This window comes from Pinus tabuliformis, chromosome 8, assembly GCF_031772625.1.
Source record: "Pinus tabuliformis cultivar Carrire ecotype Pingquan chromosome 8, CPIR1, whole genome shotgun sequence".
Lineage (NCBI taxonomy): Eukaryota > Viridiplantae > Streptophyta > Pinopsida > Pinales > Pinaceae > Pinus > Pinus tabuliformis.
In genome coordinates, this window is record NC_142294.1 from 1572659100 (window position 1) to 1572685411 (window position 26312).

The following is a 26312-nucleotide window of genomic DNA, read 5'->3' on the forward strand; positions in this document are numbered from 1 at the left end:
TGCACAAAGCGAACTGGTGTCTGAGAAATTCTACATCTCTATAATATGTGTTTGTGTTTTTATGTTTACTTCTTAACATTCTTTGAGACCTTCCTGGTCTATGGGACCTCTTCTGTTAGAATTAAAATTGAAAAATGAATTTAATCAGGGTTTAATCAGCAATTTAATCGAGGGTCTTGGCTTTCAATATTTGTTTATGTGGTTGATTAGCTTGGTTACAGAATTCCCTGGCTTATTTCGCTTTTCGTATGTTGGAATATGTTGGAGGGGACAGAAAAACTATATGATAATTGATACATACCAAAAACACAATGCCCAAGTAAATAAATGATAAACAGATTACAATTTTACAGAAGCTGACCTTGTACTCATCACCAAACTCTAGCTGGAAAGCCGCCTTGATGGCCTCTGCCGAAGCACGGTGTCCACCACCTGTGTCACTCATGAGAACTAGAACCTTCTTAACACTATCTCTACCACTAATCTGAACCCCGTTGCATTCCTCCCCCCTGACAGTAGAATCCCCGCCGTGCAACCCATAGGAAGAGCCAGGAGCATTTATTGAAGCAAACCCAATATGAACCCTCTCACAATGCAGCCTTATCAACTGGTTGAACTCCCTCCAACCACCATGGTTCCTCATAGAAGAACTGCTTGCAAGGGGCTTAAATATATTTTTGCCATTGTTTTGAGCATTGAACCTGGAAGCACTAACTGAACTCCTCTGAACTATGGTACAAAAAAGTGGGTCTAACAGTGTGGCGATCTCAGAGGATTCCACAGAGAAAATAGGGCAGACGGAAACTGTATCCATGCATACAGAGGCCTCGTGAACACCAACGTGAACACCAACAGAAGTAGGCATTATTTGTTATTCTTTACAGTCAAATTCCAATAAGAAAAAGTATCTTCTCGCCGAGAACAATTGTTCTCAGGCTTGATTATTGCTCATTGGTGACTGGCATTTTCATATATCTATGGATTTTTTTCATATATCTATTGAAATCCAGAAGCGGAATACATGTGGGAATCAATATTACATCCGCGGATTATCTGACCGCCAACAAAAGTTAGTTATGAAATTAATACCGGTCTGAGAGTTAATATCTGTTCCTAAAAATGACAATGAGTAGAGAGACACAAACTTTACCATGGTTTTTCAGGCGTCTGTATGAATAACCATTCAAAATGATGCAGGAAGGACATGAAGAATCGAACGCTTCTCTTGTGTTCCTCGAAGAAGAATATGGGTTGGACCATTAGCTATGAGAATGTGAGCTTTCGGTATTGACCACTCGTGCTGTGCTTGCTTTTAATGGAAGATCACATGTTTGTATTCCAGCCACGAGGTTATTAATTTTTGAGTTTTGACTTATAACATGCAACTATTCACTGAAATATGACCATATTTAGCCTGTTCTGAAAAAGTTCGGTTTAAGGCAACGAGACCCCGAAGAATTCACACTCACAATGTGAATAATGTTTGCTCCATCAAAACTGAAGGTAAGTTTCTCCTCTCTTCATATTTGGTAGGCAATCATTCCAAAAGATACTCTTATCCATATGAATGGGTAAGGATAGAATTGTTCAACCCCATTTCTTGGTTGTGTGATTTATTCTCTTGCTATATATTGTGTCTGCATAAATCGCATTCTCTTGTGAATATTGGATATGACAATCTTGATTTCACGTATGTATTTGACTCACATAGATGTGAGTTAACCATTATCAATGTATTACTAGTTCAACTATTACCAATGTATTACTAGCATATCTTCAAAGTGGGGGAGGAAGAAGGGGAGGAGATGTGTGTATTGTTTAAAAAATATTTGTTTATTTATTTTTAATTATTGTGGGTTGTATTATTATTATTATTTTTGTATTTTTTTTAATTTTATATATTTTATGGACATTGTTTTGATTTTATAGTTATTTATCTTCTTTTAAACTTAAAAAATAAAATACAAATAAAATCTATAGTGAAAAGAAGTGAAAAAGTTTTTCCCAAAACAATCAAGATTGATGTGGTTCAAATATGAAGTGTACAATCTTTTAAGAGGAAGCATCCAAGGAAGCCCTGCTCCAATATGCCTACATAATATGAAAAGCAATGATCTATCAATTTGGCTAATTAAAGGTTATGTATCGAGAACATGTCAAAAATAAACAATGTTACATTGATTTGTTGGACAAGGTAGCATCAATATGTCAATGATGAATAATATTACCACCATTTGTATATTGGATGTAAATGATTAGTGATACTAAATTGTCTTACATGAGATAATGGCATGTGTTGTTCATGCTTTCTTTTTCATTTCAAATACCCTCTAATAAAGCGTAAAGGAAAGAGTACCTTAAAATTGTACTTTAGACTCTAAACTTCTTATTATATATCACTAATATTCTTGGTGTCAAATTTACCAATAATGATATAAAAGAGCACAACAATCCATGAAGAAGAGTGTAAAATCCTTAGGACGCAAAAATAACATGTTACGCAAGATACAAAAAACACAATATAATGCTTAAAAGAATACAAAATATGTAGTTATTCAATCATCCACGATTCTCAAGGATTCGACATATATGAAGTTATTTCTAATGACCTTCCACACAAGTTGTGAATTTTTTCAATTAAAGCTTGTTTGCATAAGACATTTAGGAACATGGGCATTTAACATTGTTAATTGTATCCCCTTGAACCTTTAGTTGTCTCAAATGATTAATTGTTGATTGCATGGGATAGACTATATTTAGTGAAAGATGTGTTTCTCATTTGTCAAATGATATATTCATGTTGGTAAATTATATAGATAAATCTACATAATCAAATATCAACACTTCAATGATTTCTACGTTGTCTACAAATTGGTTTTCCACTTGCTTCCCTATTGATATTAAAATCGTAAAAGTCTTCTATAACACCTATATGTATAATAGATAATAAAAAATCTTCCATCTATCACAAAGCTCTTTCATCTATTGAATCAATTATTTTCCACTTACTTCCTTATTAATGCCATAGTCATAAAGGTATCCACTCAAAAACATATCTAGATTAAGTAATTTTTGCTTTTGTATAATACAAAGCTCTCTCATCAATTGAAATTCAACCACAATTCCTTTTAAAAGGAATATATAGACCACAAAAATCAAACACACATGGGTTTAAAAGATGTCATCATGTCTTTTTCAAATAAGCAACATTAAATGCAATGGCTTTGGTGTAATCATAGATGTTACCTTCTATCCATTTCGTCTTTATCTCCATTTCAAATGTTGAAGTATTTATTTTAAGCTATTGTAAACACTCTAAAGTGCTCTATTCTATAAAGAAAATGTTATTGCTACATCTTATGTTATATTTCATAATTTCACAACATTTAAGTGCATTTCTTACAATGTTCCTTTACATCTATTGGGGCAATCATTGGTAATAACATACCCACCAAATTTCTATACAATGGATCGGACAATCTCTATTTCAATTTTAATGTTGGAAATACTGAGAGGAGAGTGAATCAGTACTAGTAATTTTAGTATTTGGCTAATTAAAGGTTATGTATTGAGAACATGTAAAAAATAAAGAATGTTACATTGATTTGTAGGACAAGATAGCATCAATATGTCAATGATGAATAATATTACCACCATTTGTATTTTGGATGTAAATGATTAATGATATTAAATTGTCTTACATGAGATAATGTCATGTGTTTTTCCTGCTTTCCTTTTCATTTCAAATACCCTCTAATAAAGTGTAAATGAATGAGTACCTTAAAATTGTACTTCAACTATTAGACACTAAACTTCTTGTTATGTATCACTAATATTCTTGGTGTCAAATTTACCAATGATTATATAAAAGAACACAACAATCCATAAAGAAGAGTGTAAAATCCCTAGGATGCAAAAATAGCATGTTATGTAAGATACAAAAACAAATTCTAATGCTAATAAGAATACAAAACATGTAGTTATTCAATCTTCCACAATTGTCAAGGATTCGACATATATGAAGTTATTTCTAATGACCTTCCACACAAGTTGTGAATTTTTTCAATTAAAGTTTGTTTGTATAAGCCATTTACGAGCATGGGCATTTAACATTGTTAATTGAATCCCCTTAAACCTTTAGTTGTCTCAAATGATTAATTGTTGATTGCATGGGATAGACTATATTTTGTGACATATCTGTTTCTCATTAGTCAGATGATATATCCATGCTAGTAAATTATTTAGATAAATCTACATAATCAAATACCAACACTTCAATGATTTCTATTTTGTCTACAAATTTGTTTTCCACTTGCCTCCCTATTGATATTAAAATCATAAAAGTCTTCTATCACACCTATATGTATAATAGATAGTTGTTTTTTCTTCCATCTATCACAAAGCTCTTTCATCTATTGAATTTCAATGTCAATTATCTTCCACTTACTTCCCTGCTAATGCCATAGTCATAAAGGTATCCACTCAAAAACATATCTACATTAAGTAGTTTTTGCTTTTGTATATTACAAAGCTCTCTCATCACTTGAAAATCAACCATAATTCCTTTTAAAAGGAATATATAGACTACAAAAATCAAACACACATGGGTTTAAATGATGTCATCGTATCTTCTTCAAATAAGCAACATTAAATGCAACGGCTTTGGTGTAGTCATAGATACTAGCTTCTACCCATTTCATCTTTATCTCCATTTTAAATGTTGAAGTATTTATTTCAAGTTGTTGTAAACACTCCAAAACACCCTATTCTATAAAGAAGATGTTATTGTTACTGTTCAAGGAAACGTAACTAGGTTCAGTCTTCATAAATGTACTTTTCATATTTGTATTTATTCAAGAAAATAAATATTATTTTTATGATATATGTCAATGAGTTTCTTGCTCATTGAAGTAGGTCTAGCACATGTTAAAGTGCTATAGGTAAATCAAAAGGTCAAAAGAATTATGGTAAAGACCTTAAGTGTGTGTTACATTGTGTATAAGAGTCAAAGAAGTCACCTCCAAGCAAATTCAAGTCTCCTCCTAGCAAATACACCATCAAAAGAAGCAATTGCACCATTAAAAGCACCCATCGCGGCAAAGGAAGTCAAGTCAGCCTACCAGTCAACCTAAAGGAGGGACAATCCTCTATATATAGAGGTTGTCCACTCCTCTAAAGACAACACATTCACATCTCTGAAATCTGCGAAGTAAGGAGGCAAGAAAAGGGTAGTTGAAGGACGAAAGAAGAGTCTCCAAGGGCAGCGAAGAAGGAGAAGTCATCACCAAAGAGTTAAGGACTATTTTCTAGGGTTAATACAGTCACACGTGTGAGAAAAGATAGGACAGTCTATGGTTATATCAGCAGTAAGGTCACAGTCACATGTTCATCATTGTTTCGGTTAGAAATTAGGCCTACAAGGCCTCTCAAGTCAAGCGAAGAAGACTCTCTCTCTATCGAAGGTAAAAGGACCCTAATTCTCTAGGGTACCTCTCACATGTGTGAGAATTAAGGTTGCAGTTTTGTCACACTAAGCATACCACTATACATCGAGAAGGAACTTAGTCGATAAAGATAAGGAATGAGTATCCTTAGGTGAAGGATATCAATAAGTAAAAGTAGCTCTTCTAGAAGATCTACTAATAGTGGAAGGAAGAATGAAGTGCCGGAAGAAGGACGAAGTATCGGGGAATGAAGTGCCGGAAGGAGGTGGACAAAGTGTCAAGGAAACATAGTGCAGAGAAAAAGAAGGACTTGACTTGTGCTTGGAGGATCTTATAGTCAAGGGTCTAGGGTTTAGCATTGATCAAGAAAGAAGCTTCAATAAGAGAAAACTTATCGAAGGGTTTTCCTCTCAAGATAAGAGAGGTTTTGGCCTTGGCAGAGAGCCAACACCTTGTGTTCTTGTTTTATGTTTTGATACCAGTTTGATGAAGCACACACACATGCATTAATAAGCAAAGAATAAGATTAAGCTAACAAAGGCAAAATGTAAAAAGACGTCACAAATTGTTATATAGTCACAAAGAATCACTCTACACCTAATTGCCCTAGATTCTTCAACATGGTATCAAAGGTAAGGTGACACATCAAGGAAAGGGAATCTCAAGAACACTCATAAGGTGACTCGTCAAGGAAGGACATCTAAAAAAGTTGAAGCATCAAGCCAAGAAGTCTCTATCACATTAAGGACAACAAGGTCTATCATCTATCATTCATCAAGGGAGACTACAAAGCCAGAAAAAGAGCCCTATATAAAGGCACCTACAAAGAAGAGAAGATCAAAGAGGAACCTACATCAAGCCACAAATCATCAAGCAAGTCTCATCATCAAGCAACCTACTTGGAGAAGACATCTTGATAAACATCAAGATTCAAGGAAAGCAAGCCATCAAGACTTCAAGGAGAAAATAATTCAACTACATTTCAAAATATAACAAGTAAGTATATGTCCCCTTCTGAATATACATCAATGTCTTTTTGCAAGGAAAACAACAAATTTGTAGGTATCGATAACTTTCTTGCATGGAAGAAGAGGATTGATTTACTTCTCAAGGAGAATGAACTTCTAGAACATGTCAAAGGGAATATCACTATCCCTGCTAAGGAAAAAACTCAAGCCTTAGCCAAGTATAATAAGGATGAGACAAGAACTCAAAGGATTCTAATAGAATCCATCAAAGACTCTCTCATTCCTTATGTCCCCACATTTGAGACATCAAAAGAAATTTATGATAAGCTAGTAGAGCTATTCTCGGTATCCACAGCCGAAGAAGTGATATCTCTAAGGAATGAATTGTACAAGATGAAGATATCAAAGGAAGGGATAACTCCCTACTTCATGAAGATCTCTGAGATGAGAGATCAACTTCAAGAGCTTGGGGAAGTCATGTCTCACAAATAAATGACAATTGTAGTACTCAATGCTCTACCTGAGGATTGGGGCAACTTCACATCAAGCATATATGCCAAGAAGGAAGCAACCACACTCAGTGAAATGTGGTCTCTATGCAAAACAAAGGAAACCGAACTTAAAGCAAAGGAAGATGTGGGATCAAAGGAGCAAGAATTTGCTACCATGGCCAAGACAAAGGGAAAATTTAGCAAATTTAGTCCACGAAGAACAAACAACAAAGATATGTCCAAAATCCAATGTTATGGATGCCAAGAATATGGACACTACAAAAGGAATTATCCTAAGCTTAAGAAGGACAACAACAACAAAAGAAAAAGGGAGGAAGCTCACATGACTCAAGAGGTGAAAGAAGAAGAAAAGAAGCAAAATAAGGAAGGTCCTCTGAATCTCTACTATGACTAAGTCAAACTCTTTACTTAAAGTCTTCTTTCAAGGTTTTGAGTAGCATAGGAGCACGTAGGAATAAAATAAAAAATTGCATGGCTAGAAACATCTTCTAGAATCTAGAAGCATGAAGTACATAGAGTTATGGACACTCATGTAGAAGTAGCATTTATAATGAGAAAAACTGCATGGTTAGAAATATTTTCTAGAATACAGGAGCATGGTAGATGTAGCTCAAGATATTCATGTAGAAGGAGCATAGGACCTCATCCACGATGAAAGAAAATTGATCATGATTAAGAATCTTAGAAGACCTCCATCATCAAAAGAAAAGAAACATTTGCAAGGCAAGGGTCTTTAAGATCATATGATGGAATCTTCAAAAGAAGGTTCGTGAACCAAAGTAGATGTCTCATTGGGAGTCCCATTCATGGGATTCAAGAAAAGGATGATATGCAGGCAAGCTAAGATGAAGCAAGAAGGGCCACACCAAGGACAACCAAATGAAGCTAAGATGATCAGAGGAGAATCAAGACGAGGTATGTATGCATCAAAGTCTAGTCATGTTATCACATGTATATTATTGAGTCATGGAAATAGTTCTATAACATGATCAATTATGAAAGAATATCTTTCACGAAGGACATACTCGAAGGCATGCACTACAAAGCAATGAAGGTCAGCAAAAGGATATGCTCACATAAGGAGTATAAGATTGATGACTAAGAAGTAAGAAGAAATGCTTACTAGTCCAGGGAGCAAGTAATGAAGAATTGTTCTCACAAGGAGCATAAGGTAGTTGACCAATATATCCAAGAAGAAGCAAATGAAGAAAGAGATCAAGCATGTGAAGAACACCATGATCACAAAGAATCATTATCTGATAAAGAACCATTGAAGATATCCCTTGAAAGAAGGTATGATAACTCTGACAAAGGAAGGAAGGACCCTTTACACCTATGAAGGCCTTGGAGATATGAAAGATGCAGATAATTGATTATACTCTATGAAGATGTCACAATGAAGAAGTCATCCAGCAAAAGCATGATTTAATGTTGGAGCAATATCAGGATGAAGTCATGATGGGCTACTAGGTCGAAGCATGTAAACAATGCATCCATGAGAAGAGTATTCTGAAGCATGGACAAATGAAAAATAAGTAGCCAGATGACAAAGAAACCTGATGTATGGCAAGAAAGCCACTTTCCACAAAGGAAGAAATGACATGACAAACCAGGAAGGAAATTGATAGATGGATGGTGCCCTACCTAGAAGAAGTTTGAACAAAGACTTCATGACATCAAAGAAAGGAAGGAGATCAAGCAGCTAAAGGACCCACAAAAAAGAAGTTGTTGATGAATGAAAGAGTCCCTAGTTAAGAGGGAGCTTTGACAAGTCCCTGATCAAGAGGGACTTTTGGATCACCCCTAATTACAAAGGAGTGAAATTTTTGTTTTCCATTTCATGTGTCATGCACTAGACCAGGACAAAAAGTTGTACATCTAGGTGAAGGCCATAAATGGAAAGGAAAACACAAGGTAGATAAAACATTTTTGTCTTCACTTGGGAAAAAAGAATGGGAGGATTAGGTAATCATATAGCATCTAATACTCTTTGAGGATGTGTAGGGCATCCAATACAAGAGTAGGCAAGAGGATTGATATTCTTTGAGGGCTCGGAACCCAAGACAATAATAGTCCTAGAAGGTCATACTCAGGGAACACCCGGGTGGGTATGTACCTTGAGAGACAATGACTAAGGTGTCTATAAGTCAAAGTTCTCACTAACATTGTGTCTATGATATATTGAGAGATAGAGTTGTCATTCAAGGCCTTGATGTGGAAACAATGTTGGTTATTATGATGCTATAACAGATGGATTGCAAATCTGGTTTCTCTTATGTGAATTCTTCAAGATTGAAACAAAGCCAAACACCTTGTAATGTTGTATGAATACCTCCCTAGTTAAGAGGGAGTGTTGAAGGAAATGTAACTAGGTTCGGTCTTCAAAAATGTACTTTTGATATTTTTATTTATTCAAGAAAAGAAATATTGTTTTTATGATATATGTCAATGAGTTTGTTGCTCATTGAAGTAGGTCTAGCACATGTTAAAGTGCTATAGGTAAATCAAAAGGTCAAAATAATTATGGTAAAGACCTTAAGGGTGTGTTACATTGTGTATAAGAGTCAAAGAAATCACCTCCAAGCAAGGTCAAGTCTCCTCCTAGCAAAGATACCATCAAAAGAAGCAATGGCACCATTAAAAGCATCCATCGCAACAAAGGAAGTCAAGTCGGCCTACAAGTCGGTTTAAAGGAGGGACAATCCTATATATAGAGAGGTTTTCCACTCCTCTAAAGGAAACGCCTTCACATCTCTGAAATCTAGTTATATGAACAGTAAGGTCATAGTCACATGTTCATCATTGTTTGGGTTAGAAATTAGGCCTACAACGCCTCTCAAGTCAAGCGAAGAAGACTCTCTCTCTATCGAAGGTAAAAGGACCCTAATTCCCTAGGGTACCTCTCACATGTGCAGAATTAGGGTTGTTGTGTTGTCACACTAAGTCTACCATTATACATCAAGGAGGAACTCAAATGATAAAGAGAATGAATGAGTATCCTTAGGTGAAGGATATCACTAAGTATCTCTTCTAAAAGATCTACTAACAGTGGAAGGAAGAACGAAGTGCCAGAAGGAGGTGGACAAAGTGTCGGGGAAACATAGTGCAAAGAAAAAGAAGGACTTGACTTGTGCTTGGAGGATCTTCTATTCAAGGGTCCAAGGTTTGTCATTGATCAAGAAAGAAGCTTCAATAAGAGAAAACTTATCGAAGGGTTTTCCTCTCAAGATAAGAGAGGTTTTGGCCCTAGCAAAGCGCCAACATTTTGTGTTCATGTTTTATGTTTTGATAGCAGTTTGATGAAGCACACACACATGCATTAATAAGCAAAGAAGAATATTAAGCTAACAAAGACAAATTTTAAAAAGACTTCACAAATTGTTATATAGTCACAAAGAACCACTCTACTCCTAATTGCCCTAGATTCTTCAACAGTTACATCTTATGTTATATTCCGCAATTTCACAACATTGAAGTGCATTTTTTACAATGATCCTTTACATCCATTGGGGAAATCATTGGTAATAACATACCTACCAAATTTATATATAATGGATCGAGCAATCTCTATTGCAATTTTAATTTCCTATAAATTAAATTGTTACTTGAAATAAATTCACCTCAAACTTTCAAAAGACGAAGGCGAATAAATGGACGAGAATTGTCAACAAGCAAAATAACATAAGCAATAAGGTTCCCAAGTGGAGGAGAGAAAAAAGAAGCAAAATGATCATGAAAGTCATGTTGAGAAAGCCAATAATTTAACAGTGATCCAGGTTCCACAAAAACAACATGAGGAAATGTTCAACATCCAAGGAGCAACCGGAACAAAGCAAACATATTCATCTCATAGTTATGACTTAGATAAAGAAGTGCCATTAAAATTAGAAGGAGAAGAAATGACAATTATAATTTTCAATCCAAATTCTGGGGATTGGAAAAAAGTTCAAAAGAGGAAAATTAAAAAAGGAGAAACTAAGTTTATCTGGGTAAATGCAATTCTAGATGGGGAAATTTTGCATGTTTATGAGTATAAGTAGCTAAGCTACTCTATGTGCGTTAAGCACATACAAAATGTAATTTTATTTTTTATTAGAAATATAGTTTTTTTCTTTGGAAAAAAATCACTTCAAACCCAACGTTCCCTAGTTTTATCCATTGTAAACTTGCAAGCTTAGAGATGAATCTAAAATTTAAAATTACAGTATATATAACACACTTCTATCCAATGAAATACATAAAGCAACCCGAGAAAATAAACATGAAACAAGTGTACCTCAAGGGAAACATGTTTCCATCCCTTGGGGCACAAATCTCAACATACAACAAAGCTAATGATTATCCTTTGTTATCTTCTTCTTCTTTTTCAAATCTCCTCTTGGTTTTTGACTAGCATGCACCCTTTAATATGTTCTTTGCAATCCTTCCATGTGGCCTTTTTCATTTCAATGTGTAGAGTAGGTCTTCAACGCTATTTCTACCTCTATGTCTTCATTTTGTACATTCATAAGCAAATTATACTACAATTTAGGTTAACATAGTCTTTTGAATAGATGTATTCCTCTATGCAAGGTGGTATTCATACTTTTGGCACCCTTTAGTTACTATAGGAAAAAATTAAACTACTAGGGCAATAAATTATTGATAATGTGAGTCAACATCTTGGAAAGTTTATTAAGTTATTCATGTTTTTTACGATTCGAAAACCTTAGACAATCGAGAGAGGCATGTTGTAGTTCAAGGAACTCCAACTGTGCAACCAACAAATGAATTGTTTTGTTAGGGAAACTCATATTTTTCTTGATCTATTTCACTCTTTTCTAGCTACTAAAATGATTGGCACACTAAAGTTTCAATCACAAATTATAACAAGGGCAACATTTGTAGTCCCATGAGCCATAGAGAGATAAATAATTTCAATTCTAATCCATATCTACATATTATTTGGATTTGTCTTTATGCTTATAGTAGAATTTTGAAATAAGATAGGGTTAATTTTCACAAGTCCAAAATGTAGAGAAAAGGAAATGGTAAAATTCCAACATAAACTTTTGCCTTGAGGAAGACAAACATATTCCCAAGCCATTCTTTTGTAGAATGATATCAACTTGGAAGAGTTGAAACATAGTTTGGATTCATTATAAACACTCGAAGACAAAATCCTAAAATTGGATAAATATATGTATTTTGTATCTCTAATTAAAGAGGTAAATTTGGCCCAACAAATGAATGCTTTCGTTTATAGGGACAAAAAATGTTATTGGAATATACATTACTTGATCGATGAGTCTTAGGAAAATCATGGGAGGTATTTAGATGGGAGATGTAGATGTAGAAATATGCAAAGCTATCTAGATTGGAATGGATATAATTTTGTACAATTATACAAATGAGTGTAGGCGAGATATATTGGTTCAAGAAGAAGATGAAATAATAGCATCACATGTCTAAAAAATGACCCATTATAGCAAATTTGAGAAAGCTACATAAAGGAAGACATCTACAATCCAAGCATGTTTTTTCAAAGCCATGGAAAAGTAATGTTATAGGAAGATGTATTACTTCACCGAGGAGTCTCATAGAAATAATAGGAGGTTTTTAGATGGGAAATCATGGGAGGTATTTAGCTTCTTTCATGTGTTGAGAATCAACAATTCTACTACAAATGATCTTGTCAATAAAGGTGTAAACTTGGATGTGGGAATCCTAATGAGAAATGGTATCCCTTGCCTCACAAATATTCTTTAATAGCGAGTTTGATATGCATTGTAAATTTTGTCTATATCTACATGTCTCTTGGAGAATCTACACCTCCAAAGATCCTCTGCCATTTAGGATAGTAAAATGGCTAATAGATAATGATAATAAGGACCATCATGAGGTTACAATTATAGCTTGCCTCGAAGGATTTTCGTTGTCCTCACATGTTGTACAAGCCATGATCAAGTCATAGATTTTGATTTAATACAATATTCTCATCACGATTTAAAAGAAAAACAAATACTATTTCACATTGAAACAAAACGCCTATTCTAACTATTTTATGGCATTTTATGTTTTCTCCTTTTTTACACATTTTTTTGATCAATTTTATTGGAATATAATGATTGATAATATTTTCTTAAAAAGAAAAGTTATTATTTTTTATCGTATTGAACACTCATAGAGAAGTTATTCTTTCTTATCGAATTGAATACTCATCGAGAAGTCATTCTCTCTTATCGAATTGAACATTCATAAACGGATAAATTAAATTATTACTATTCATATAAAATGGATGGTTTACTTTTCATTAGTTTCCTATCTCTAAGGGATCAATAGGATTTTCTTACTGCATTGTCTTGCAAGTAAAGATGGCATTGTTTAATTATTTTATGTTTTGGGGTTTTTGACCAAAATCCGGTGAAACAAATTTTGGTCAAATTATGATTTTTTGTTGTTTAAAATGTATTTTTGAATGTATAAATGGATTCAACATCTTGAAAAACTTTTTGATCACACAAATTGTGCCGACTTCACAACTTAAACTTGTAAATCCAACAAATACCTACCAAATTTCATGCAAATTTGACTAGAAAACATACCAAAAACTACCAAAACATAAAATAGTTAGAACCACACCAATAAAAATGAAGTCGGGTCAATTCATACTAATGGAGCTTTGTAGAAGATACCAAAAAATTATAAGTAAAAATATTGTGTAAAGCGAAACAAATTGACCAAACATGATGATCATACCTACAAATTGTTTTCAAATTTTTAATGATATTATATACTAACATTTTTTTAAAAGCAAAGAGACTATGCAAAGTGCAACTACCTTTCTCCAAACCATTTTATATTATATTAATGTAAATTCAAATTGTATTTATTTAAATTTGATAAATTAATATCAACCTAAAATTTCATCACTTAATATGAATTTAAATTTAATTTAGATTTTTTTTTAAGATAAATATTCTTTTCTTTTAATATAAAATTACATGTTGTAACACCATTTCTCATACTCCAAACTCCATAAGTAAAATACCTCTCAATACAATTATTTATATTTATAAATACTAATAAGATATAATGATAAATTATAACAAATTATATAAAAATAATATTACAATACAATACATAACAATTTATTAAAATTTAATTATTTGAAGAAAGAAAAGATCATTGAAGGGGAAATGTGAAATCTTCTTAAAAATTGTTTCTTTCAAATAAGTTCCCCGATCAGGGTGCGACCTGACCCTAGTAGGCTTATACGAGCCCAGGGAACAATGAAGTTCATTAAGAATGTCATGGCCACCCTTCGCATGCAACAGACATTTGGAGCGGTAGTGACAAGCATGCGAGGGTTAATGCATGGGGGAAGCAATGTGTTAAGGACAGTTGGAGAGGGTAAAACCTTGTTTCGAATGTTGAGGAGAGCAGTGTGGGTGATAACAATTATGTGGAACGGGAGGGCGAGGGGAATTCAGGACAGTTGGAGGCAGTCAACATCCTCAGAATTTGGTAGCGAATCCTGGTATGTTATCGGTCTCCATCCTGCAATTTTAGTTAGAATGGCATTGTGTATTCAACCTTGTGTCAGGGAATTGACAGTGTTTGGGTTGTGGGGTGACAGGTTTTGGAAGGGCCAGAGGCATGGCCTCGCTGGGCTCCAGGTCAGGTCGGTGTCCATAGTTTTGCTTGTCCCTGTGTCTGTGGAATTCAGGATTTGTTTGTCTCTCATGGGTGCATGCATGGTAGAGGGGGTCAAGCGTAGGGATGGTGAAAGTCTCCCACCCATGGGGCTAGAAGAGTAGACTAGGGGTGGGGTTTGCAAATATTGGGGGGGTGATTCAAACAGCTACGATGAAGGGAGAGTCAAGGGCTCAAGAAAACCTAGATATACCATCTGGTGGCAGAGGGGGGAAGGCAGAGAAGCCTGGTCGGTCAAATTAAGGGTCAGTCTGGTCCCGTGGTCTTGAATTTCCTGGGTTGGGAACCTCGGCTCGGATGGTATTCATCTCAGGTATTGGGGGAGGGTGTGGAGTGACGTCGAGCAATTGAAGCTAACTATGGACAAAGCAAGATTGATTCCCATTGCCTAGGCATTTTGTATGGGGTCGCTAAGAAAAGGGTTTGATAGGCGATGGGCTCAGTCTTGCTGCTAGCTTGAAACCCACTTCATTCCTTGTAATTGTGTTTGGTTGATGAAATCAATTAATGTTGGAAATTGTTGCTATAGTATTGATGGCATGGTGATAGTTGGTATGGATCTACACTGTTCATTTAAGCTCTACACTGGGCAAAGGAAGGCTTGCAATAATGATGGCATTAGAATCCTGTGTTGGCATTCAATTACTTGCAGACAGTGGAGTGGGTTCCTTACTCGATTGGTGTCTTTTGAATTTGAAGTAGGTCTGCAGTGGGGGCAAGACCGCTGGTAGTGTCGAGCACCCAACCTATGGCCCTGGGCAATAGAAAAGCTAAGAGTGTAGGAAAGAGAAGAGCATTTGATAGACATAGGAAACAAAATGGCTCGAGTGAAGGGGAAAAAGAACAATGGAGGAGGAAACCAAGGTTGGGGGAGGTAGAGAAAGGTTGCCCCACCTCCGGGAAGCCAACCCAGCTCCTCCAATGGGGCAGCAAGGACGGGACAGGGGTGCAAGCCAACCTCGTGTATCATTGATGAAGCAGCCCAAGCTTACCACACCAATAACTCCAACTCAGTTAGGCAATTAATAGCAGAGTGGGAAGAAGAAATCTGATAGATAGTGGAAGACTTCGATCTGGACCTAGATGAGTGGCAAGCAGTGGCCCCGGATCCAGGCCATACTCGAGGGAGAGTAACATAGTACAAGCAGACTGTGCACCTATTCTGGATGATGAAGAGCATTCTGGCGAAAGCTCTGGAACAGTTCCTTCAGACATGCATGCAGCCCCTCGGGGGCATTCGATGAAGTCAGATTTCACCAAAGAATTGCAAAAAAATTAGTTCCAACTGCAGCAACAGAGTGGTCGATTGAGCCAGATTGAGCAGCACATCCCATACATACCTCACTCGGAGTTACCCAGTTCTACAGTGAAGGACTCCACTCCGGTGGATTCTGTTGATGATGAATAGTGGTAGTGCACCCATGGTTTTCATTTTGAATGCTTTGGTCATATAGTTTTAAACTTGTTATCAGTTATGTTTATAGTTATTTAGAGAATAGGAAGTATAAAGTCTCTCAGGTTTATATTGCATGGCTGGACAAAATTATGTTTTTTGTTGTTGTGGATGGCATATTTTACAGTTAGGTGGCCAATAAACGTAATTCCCCACTAGGTAGGTTGAGGCCACTTAACTCATGGACATATGGATGTAACCTACTTCATTTCTGAAAATTAATAGAAAGGTACCACCAAGCTTACAAAAAAAAATGAGTGTGGCCACTTATTATTGGAGTTGGGACATTATGCAAAATGCTTCAATGAACTCACTTACCAATGAATCATTGTTGAATAAGTATTTTTTGTTGTATTTTCTTTTCAACATCAAATCCTTGCTTGAGTCATAGCAACAATTGCTCCAATACTTCTCGAACCCACTTTAATTTGGGACACCCTGCAACATAAAGCTTCTTCAATGACATTACATGTTCCACACCAGGGAGCTCTTGTATCTCATGGCATTTACGAACACGTAGTTCTTTAAGCTTTGTGAGCTTCCCCAACCCTTTTATGCTCTTCATCTCATCACAGCCTACAACCCACAACTACTTTAAAGATATCAAGGGTTTAAAACTCGACAGGTCTTTCACTTTTCCACATTGATGATGTCAAGAAATTAAAGTTTTCCCAAAACTAGTAAATCATCTTATTTGTCTCAATTATGAACACGAATGTAAAGTTAGAGTATGAGGGTTGGGGAAAACACCCATATGAAATCCCACCTCAAATATTTTGTCCTTAGCATCCATAACTCTCGAAGATGAAACATGCATTCGTCGTCGGTGGATATCCAACTCTCTTTCCCTTATCTCTCCTTCAACCTTTCTAAATGGAAGTTCTAGCAACAAATGTTTATCTACACTTAAAATATCTATAGACTTCATCATAGAAACATCTCATGGTAAGTATTCTATCCCGCATTTCCATAATCTCAACTTTTTTTACGAACTCAAAGGTCCAAAGGAATCGAGCAGGTGTGTCGGTTTTGAACTAGTGACTACTAAATCATTCAAGCTCTTGAGGTGACTAGGGTAAGGTGGTAGTTCTTCCAACAAATCCTTTCCGAACAAATACCATCCTAATGTCATAACTTTCGAGTTCCAGAGGTCTCCAACACCTCCTGGCAATTCTTTTAAGTTCATTCCATCCAGTGATAATTCTCCCAAGTGTCATTGTTGTGCAACTTGGGAAGACAATTATTTCACCTTCTTGCATGATGAAAGATCCAAAAATTCTAATATGGTAATGCTTCCAAGTGTTCAATCGGAGATGGTCGAATAGGAGCAATTGCACAACGATAAATGTTTGAGAAGACTTAAAATCCCAAGAGCATCTGGAAGATTTTGCACACTAAAAGAACTTTTCAAATTGATGTGCTCGAGATTTGTTAGCTTTCTGAAGGAATCAGGCAGCGACATCATTTTCTCACACCCTTTTAACTCTAAGTATTTCAAGGAGCGAAGGTAACAAAATTCTTCATGAAAAGTTTCCAGTGGGATGCCATGGAAATGTGGATGATATATGATAATCTTTTTGAGGTGCATCAGTTTCCCTATGGCCTTTCCAAAGGTTGAAAGAGGGGGGATGATATTTAGCTCATGTAACTTCATAGGGGCTTACAATGTTCAAGTTTGAGTGATAAAAAATATGTATGTGACGATTTTTTCCTACAAATGGAATGATATTAAGCAAGATCAATAAACATATATGAGGTTGACGTTTCCACAATATTTTTAATTCCCACTCACCAAGATACCGCTAATCCAAAATTATGAAGGAATGAAATAAAATATTGAATTAAACAAATACACAAAGATACAACAATATTGAACTTCAATTAATAAATAACTAATGTGGAAAATTGTTTACAAGCAGAATGAAAATTAACTTGCTCAGGTGATGTAACAACCTCGAGTTAAATTCCATGTAAATAAATAATGTATGGACATTCTAAAAGAAAAAATAAAACCAAGGTCATGGGACACGTATTCCAAGATGAATGAGGGGGAAAACATTACATTGGGAACCACTTGTGGTTAGTTATTTATTGGCTATGGAAATTGGCATTGGAAAGAGGTAAAAGGCAATAAATGACAATTAATTATTACAGGTCGGCAAGGACATGAAACAAACATTCAAAAGAAATGAAGGAAAATGAAAGAAAATTCACTTCAACAGGTGGGCAAGAGGAAGAGACAAGAAAAGGAGAAAAAATAGTAAAAGAGTATGCATGCAAGGGAAATTGAAGAAAAAGGGAAAAAATAAAAGAATGAACATTCCAACATTCACTTTGGAAAAAAAAGGAGAGAGAACACTACGACAAGAGATATCACTAGACAACAAAACTTGGACACAAGCAAGATACAAGCAAGGGAAGCAAGAAGCGCATGAAGAATTTGTGTGGTAGCCAAGAAGAAGGTTTGAACAATAGCTAGCAAGTGCAAAGAAGAACAGAGGAAAGAGCAGCCAACAAGAGGATATTTGTAGGTATTAGTTTTCATGTTTGGTTATCTTGCTATGATTTGGATGCATGGTTCATGCTTTGGTTTGTTGGTCATTTTTTCGTCATTGGCATGGAGATTTGACTAGATTGACAAATTTTGCCTTATGCCATTTCCTAGATAGCCATGATGTAGTGGGTTCCCTATTTTTTTGAGTTTGGATTGCCAACAGATTTTGAATCCTAGTTGAGGTGGTATCAGGAAAATCCCAAGGGTTGGGAGTGGAGATGGTTTTCTTCGGGTAAGATCTTGATAGGTGGGTGGAGACAGGAAGATTCCTCTGGGTATGGTGAAGAAATTCTGAGGCATCCAACCTTGTATTGGTTTTGGTGATTTCTAGACTCGGTGTTGGGTGACATCATAATGGCTTGAGGGTGGAGGTGGTTTCTTGTAGATTCCATGTTTGGTTATGTTTTGGTTTATCCCATGTAATCACAAATTCAGACTTGGAATATGGTATGAGGTGATTGGGATAGAAGAGAGAATTGGTTCAACCCAATTTATTGTTGGGTGGTACGTGGAAGTCCTTGATCTAGTTGGCATTATGCATATGTTAATTTGTGTTATTCTTTAATGATATTAATGAGCACAAGTTTTGGTTTAATGTGTTTATTATGTGACAAGTTTGCCATGGATTCATTTTGGTTCAATGCTTGTTACATGCATGGTATATTTCTTATTATATGATGTGCTCTTGTTATTAATGTTGCTCGTGGTTGATAGGATCTTGGATGATTTATATGGTTACAAGAGCTAATATGTATTTATTGCAGCTAGTATGAGAGGGCAACAAGCCTTCTTGGTGAACATCTGAAGAAACTAATGAAAATAGTGAACAACTATGTATTCATGCCTCACAGGTACCATAGTCACAAAGTGTTTGTATAAATGATTCAGATGTGTTCGACAAGCCTGAGAAAGAATGATCCTAAGAACATAGCATGAAAATGTACACATCTTGTTGACAAATTATTTGGAAATTCTAAGCAGTTAGTGAATGTTGGCCTTAAAAATTTCGGAACAAGTTTGTGGTTGCACTATCTGAATCAGGGACTTTAGGCCATAGCCGCATAGAGGATGGGTTGCGCGTGCGACTGAAGTTCTTTGGTTGCACTCATAGGCCTGCATGCGTGCAGATGGGGAGTAAATTAGGTCAAGAAGTGGTCTAAGCTCGGGGAAAATGATCACCAAGGAGAGATACTCTGATGACAATGATATTATGTTTCTATGGGTGTTGTAGTAAGGTTTGGACAAGTGACCCCATTTCCATAACTGCATCTTGGAAGTTGGGTCATGCATAGTAACTTCAGCTCATGTTTACCCTAGTAAGTAGGTAAAAGTGGGTAAATGTGGGGTGGGGGGGTTACAAAGTGTTATCAGAATAGTTTCACAACACTGGACCTCGAGGTGAATGCAAAATGTTATGTAGATCTATATGGTTATCAAGCACACATAACAATTATTTTATTATTTTTGTTGTTACAGTTCAATCATTATCTTGAGTGTATGAACTGATATGCTCTTGATATTATTATGTATCATGTTAATCTGGATTGACCTGTGCAGGTGCAATATCCTCCCAAAAGTAAATTGAGGTAATGTTCTTGATTACACCTTTTGTTTTGTTTATCTACGGTGGCATGTTGCAGGAAAATAGAAGGCCAAGAGATGAAGAGTAGAATGGGTGAATACAATTCATATGACTCCTCATACAGGCCAAAAGTGAGATCATTGGGATGGGAGAAATCAGTTGAGCAACAAGGAGAGGGAGACTCTCCTGATCTAGTGGATACATTAAGAAGTCTGATGATCCAAGTGGATATTGGTGGCCACTCGCCTATTCCACTTGGACCCCCACCATTGTTCTTTTTTTCCCCAGTTTCCTTAATTGTAGCAAAATTTACTATTTCTGGCATTTTTTTCGGGTCCTGAACTTCGGGAGCCGTTTTGACGCCCTAAACGACGTTTTTTTGGCAATATTCATTTCAGGCAATTTCATTGAAATCATGTTTTTAGTTGTAGTCCTCGGAGATATATTTCCAACGAGGTATCATGTGCATCAAACAAAGATAATATGACCAAGGTACGACTCCGGGAAGTTGGTTGCCCAACTAACCCCAACGGGGCCCATAAACTCTTGGTGTTACATCTCCTCGAGTTAGGGTTTTCTCTTATTGTTCAATAATAAAAAGGCCCTTGAGCCTCATTGTAACTCAGTTCAGAGGCATGTAGCCACCACATATCTTCTCAGAGATAGGCCACCATCGCCCGAGCTAGTCTCATTTCCATTATGTTTGTAAGCATATTTCAGTATTTGATATTAATGAAAGGAAGTGTTATTTCTATTGCATCTCTGTATTTATGGTTATATCTGTAGTTTGTTGCATTCGTATTTAAATACGGATATTTGTATTTATGGTTATATCTGTAATTTGTTATGTACTTGTTTAAATTCGGATGATCTAATGGCATAGATCATAAGCTTTAAAGTTGATAATGAGTGCTTGATTGAAACCCAAGAAAGGCTTGCAAAAGCTCAAGAAAATAAAGATGAGATCAATGCAGTCATTCTTCAAAGTCTTTCAGATTTATAGAAGCATGGACAGTAGGGGACTAACCATGGAGACAGAAAGGAAGAAAAGACTAATGGGGTAGATGGAAGTTGATCTCAGAAAAAAGTATAGGATGGACATGGATGATACAGTTAAGAGCTACAGACTCTTGGATACACCTAAGAGGAGGGCTAGTAACATGGATTTTATTCTAGTTCTACTTCTAGGAGACATCGCTGCCAACATCATCATAGGTGTGGGAAGGAGTATTTTCCAAAGGAATTAAAGAAAGCCAAGCCTCCTACTTTTTATGGTGAGACGACCAAATCAGAAGATGCAAAAGCATAACTGCTTGGAATTAGAAAAAAATTAGACTTCATGATTAGTTAGAGAATATAAAGGCGAAGATAAATAGTTTTAGTCTGAAAGGAAAAACAAATATCTGGTTGATCCAGGTGGATATTGGTGGCCACCCACTAATTCCACTTGGATCCCTCTACCAAGCCTCCTACTTTTTATGGTGAATTTGAAGATGCAAAAGCATAACTGCTTGGAATGAGAAAAAATTAGACTTCATGATTAGTTAGAGAATATAAAGGCGAAGATAAATAGTTTTAGTCTGAAAGGAAAAACAAATATCTGGTTGATCCAGGTGGATATTGGTGGCCACCCGCTAATTCCACTTGGATCCCTCTAGTGCTTCTTACAGTTGTTTTTTTTTTTTTTTTTTTTTTTTTTTTTTTTTTTTTTTTTCCAGTTTCCTTAATTATAGCATAGCTTACTATTTTTAGTAGTTTTTCGGGTCCTAAACTTCCGGAGCCGTTTTGAGGCCCAAAACGACGTTTTTTGGGAAATCTACCGCCAACGATTTTTTTGTATAAAAGTTGTCTTTTTCGTCGTAGTCCTCGGAGAGATCTTTCCAACGGGCTATCATGCACGTCAAACGGAGATAGTACGACCAATTCACGACCTCGGGAAGTTGATGTACCAACTTACCCAAAAACGGGGCCCACAATTTGGCGTTTCATCTTCTAGGGTTAGGTTTTGGAATGTGAAGGGTTTTCCATTGTTTCTCAACAATAAATAGGCCTTCGAGCCTCATTGTAAGACAGTTCAGAGGCATGTAGCCACCACATCTCTTCTAAGAGATAAGCTACCATCGCCCTAGCTGGTTTATTTCCATTTCTGTTTGTAAGCATATTTCAGTATTTTACAGTAATAAAATGAGGTATTATTTCCGTTGCATATTTGTCTTTATGGTTATCTCTGTATTTTATTGCGTTCCTGTTTAAATTCGGATCACTGGTAGGATTATTTTAAGCATGTTAGAGGCATCATGGAAGAGAAGATGAATTGGGAAGAATTTGAAAGACTCTTCAAAAAGAAGTACTTGTCTGAGAGTTATTATAATGGAAAGGCCAAGGAATTGTATGAGCTCAAGATGGATTCCATGTTAGATGAAGAATGTACAACTAGATTTATATAGCTATTAAGATATGTGTCATATCTTAAGGATGAGAAATCAAAGATCCAAAGGTTCATCAGTGGTTTGACATATTATTCAAATAGAAGAATGAGTTTTATTAGCCTCAATCATTGGAGGAAGCCATTAGAAATTTGAAGCATTGCTATGAACAGTCAAAGCGCAAGGCTAAGTTCAAGCGTGACTGGAAGGGCAACAAGAAGACTAAAGGAAAATGGCTCAAGAAGTGAGGAAGATATCAAGATGCAAATGAGAAGGAAAATATGGCTCATCATAAGAAGTCCAATGTAGCTAAGAATGGACATGGGTCTCAGCTTATGGGGCGACAAAATAAAGGCAGTGGTAGAGACCCGTTAAAGTGTTGGACTTGTGGTGGAGACCATCACAAGAAGGATTGTCCAGTATATTAGGGTGTCAAGCCTCAGATATATAATGCTAAGGAGGCACAGACAGTTGGGGATGTAGGTCAGAGCATTCCTAGGATTTATGCAGTAGTTGATAATAGGCAGGCAAACCACCATGCATCCATTATCGAGATGGAAGGTAAGGTTTATGATCAAGTTGTTTTATTTTGATTAATCCGGGATCAGATTATAGATATATTAGTCCTAAACTAGTGTATCGATGTCATTTGGATAAAGAAGTGAATGCAAAATCTTAGTTGGTGCAGTTGGCTATAGGGACCAAGAGAAGAGTTCACCATTAGGTGAAGTCTTATGCATTTGATCTTAATGGCATGCCTACATCAACAAACTTTAGTTTGCTTCCTTTATGTACGTATAGTGCTTGGATGAGGATGGAGAAATCAAAGTCTTGCAGGGAAAGAAGAAGCCTACATCAGTGAAGATGGTTACAACCATGCAAGCCAAGTGCAGTTGTAGGAAATGATGTTTATTGTCTGTAGTTCATGTTTCCAGTGGCAAAGGGATGGATGATGAGGATGGTGAAGTCCTAACGAGGTATCCTATCTTGTAATAGTTTTAGGATGATTTTCCTGCAAAGCTTCCAGAGCTGCCTCCTCATAGGGAGGTGGATTTCTCTATTTAGTTGATGCCAGGAGATGCACCAACATCTAAGGCACCTTGAAGGATGAGCACTCCTGAGTTGGCGGAATTGAAGTTGCAACTTAAAGAGTTGCTTGATAAAGGATACATAAGGCCAAGTGTATTTCCATAGGTTTCACCAATGTTGTTTGTAAAGAAGAAGGACGATACTCTCATATTGTGCATTGATTACAAGCAATTGAACATGTTGACCATCAAGAATGGGTATCCATTGCCTTGGATTGATGATTTGTTTGATCAAGTGAAGGGAGCTGTAATATTTTCAAAGATTGATCTGAGATCATGATATCATCATGTGCACATCAAAGAGGAAGACATCTATAAGATTGCATTTCGTACAAGGTATGGGCACTATGAGTTTGTGGTGGTCCATTTTGGTCTTACCAATGCTCCATCCACCTTCATGTATATGATGAGTAGTGTGTTGCACCCTTGCCTGGATAAGTTTGTGATAGTCTTTGTTGATGATTTATTTGTATATTTGAAGAATGAGGAAGATCATGCAGAGAACCTCGCAACAATATTGAGGTTTTTGAGAGAGCATAAGTTATATGACAAGCTCAACAAGTGGAGTTTCTTTTAAACTCAAATTCATTACTTGGGACAAGTTGTTTCCAAGGAGGGGATAGCACTAGATCTAGAAAAGATTAAGGCTATCATGGAGTGACCAACTCCAAAGAATGTGAATGAGGTCAGATCATTTATGGGACTAGCAGGTTATTACAAGAGGTTTATCAAGAATTTCTCTAAGATTGGCTATCATTTCACGTCTTTGTATAGGAAAGGAATGAAGTTTGAATGGACTGATGAGTGTGGAACTAGCTTTGATCAGTTGAAGAAATTGCTTGCCAATGCTCTAGTTTTGAGGATTGCAGATCATGATAAGGACTTTATAGTTTGTACAAATGTTTGCAAGGAGGGACTTGGCAGAGTCCTAATGTAGGAAGGGTAGGTGGTTTGATATGAATCACGAAAGTTGAATGAGGATGAGAAAAATTATGGGACTCACGATCTTGAGTTGGAAACTATCATTCATGCATTGAAGATGTGGAGACATTATCTCAAGGGAGGAAATCAATTTTTATGAATGATCATATTGGATTGAGGTACTTGTTTGACCAACCAAATTTAAATGCAAGGCAAGTTAGATGGTTGGCTACTCTCAATGAGTTTGACTTTGAAATCAGGTACATTAAAGGCAAGGAGAACCGAGTTGTGGATTCCCTCATTAGGAGAGTACAGGTGAACCATATTTCAGTTGTGGGCTCTTATGGGATAGATTTGAGAGAGCGGGTCTTACATGTAGGGCAACATGATGAGAGGTACCAGTAGCTGAAGCAAATATTGCAACAATAAGGTGAGAGTGATAAGGATGAGGAGTATCACCTCACGACAGATGGCTTGGTTAGAGTCAGGAGCAAGATCTATGTGCCTGATAGTAGTGAAATAAAGAAGCTTAATTTGAAGGAGTTTCATGTCAAGCAATATTCAATCCACCCAGGATACCAAAAGAATTTGACATATATTAAGAAGTTATACTATTGGCCTACTTTGAAGAAAGAGGTGACTGAGTTTTTTGTTAAGTGCTTGGACTGTCAGCAGGTGAAAGCTTAATGTAAGCACCTAGCTGGTCTATTACAACCTATTCTGATTCTAGAATGGAAATGGGAGGTCATTTCCATATATTTCATTACAGGATTGCCAAGGACATCAAGACAACATGAATCCATCATGGTTGTGGTTGACAAGTTGAGTAAGGTAGCTCATTTCATTGCAGTAAAATTTAATAATTCAATTAGTGAAGTGGCTCAAGTATTGATTAAGGAGATAGTGAGGTTGCATGGAGTTCCTAAGAGGATTATATCAATTAGAGATGCCAAGTTCACTTCCAAGTTTTGGAAGGAATTGTTTGCATGTTTGGGGACAAGGATAGCCTTTAGTACAACTTATCATCTGTAGACCAATGGGAAGATAGACAGGATTAACACGATCCTTGAGGATATGTTAAGGATGTATGCCATGCATCATAAAAGGAAGTGGGAGTAGTATCTTCCACTGGTGGAGTTTTCTTATAATAATGGGTATCAGGAATACTTGAAGATGAGTCCATTTGTGGCTCTTTATGGGAGGAGTTGTAATACTCCTATCAGCTGGAGTGATCCAATGAGCAAGGTGTTGATTGGACCGAATATGTTGAAAGAGATGGAGCAAGAGATGTAGGTTATTAAAAATAATTTTAAGGCAACACATGATAGGCATAAGATCTATGCGGATAAATATAGAGTATTTAAGGAGTTTCAGGTTGGAGAGCATGTGTACTTGTGTAATAATACCAAGAAGAACTCCTTGAATATTGGGTCATGTGCCCAGTTGGAAACTTGAAATTATGGGCCTTTTGAGATCCTTGAGAGGATTGGAACAATGGCATACAGACTTCCCTTACCTCCATCAGTGAAGATACATAATTTTTTTCATGTTTTTCTACTTAAAAGATATGTACGGGATGTTAATCATGTGATTGATTGGTTTGTATTGTAGGTGGAACCAGAAGGAGAGTTCCAACCATAACCTTAATGCATCCTATAGTGGAATAAGC

The 26312-nt window shown here is 36.2% G+C and overlaps 1 protein-coding gene across 7 annotated transcripts in view; it reads right to left on the bottom strand.

Annotated features, from left to right (window-relative positions):
- The window catches only part of LOC149242031 (putative monogalactosyldiacylglycerol synthase, chloroplastic), a 374275-nt gene extending 372786 nt beyond the window's left edge, over positions 1-1489 (bottom strand). For 4 of the 7 annotated variants that reach the window (XM_089374125.1, XM_089374130.1, XM_089374129.1 and 1 more), the window contains exon 1: positions 362-1483. In XM_089374125.1, coding sequence (XP_089230251.1) covers positions 362-865 — 504 coding nt within the window. In that variant the 5' untranslated portion in view covers positions 866-1483. Of the gene's footprint in view, positions 1-361 lie in introns of all 7 variants that reach the window. The other 3 variants (XM_089374126.1, XM_089374131.1, XM_089374127.1) reach the window with 3 other exon arrangements.
- Between the last annotated feature and the right edge of the window lie 24823 nt (positions 1490-26312).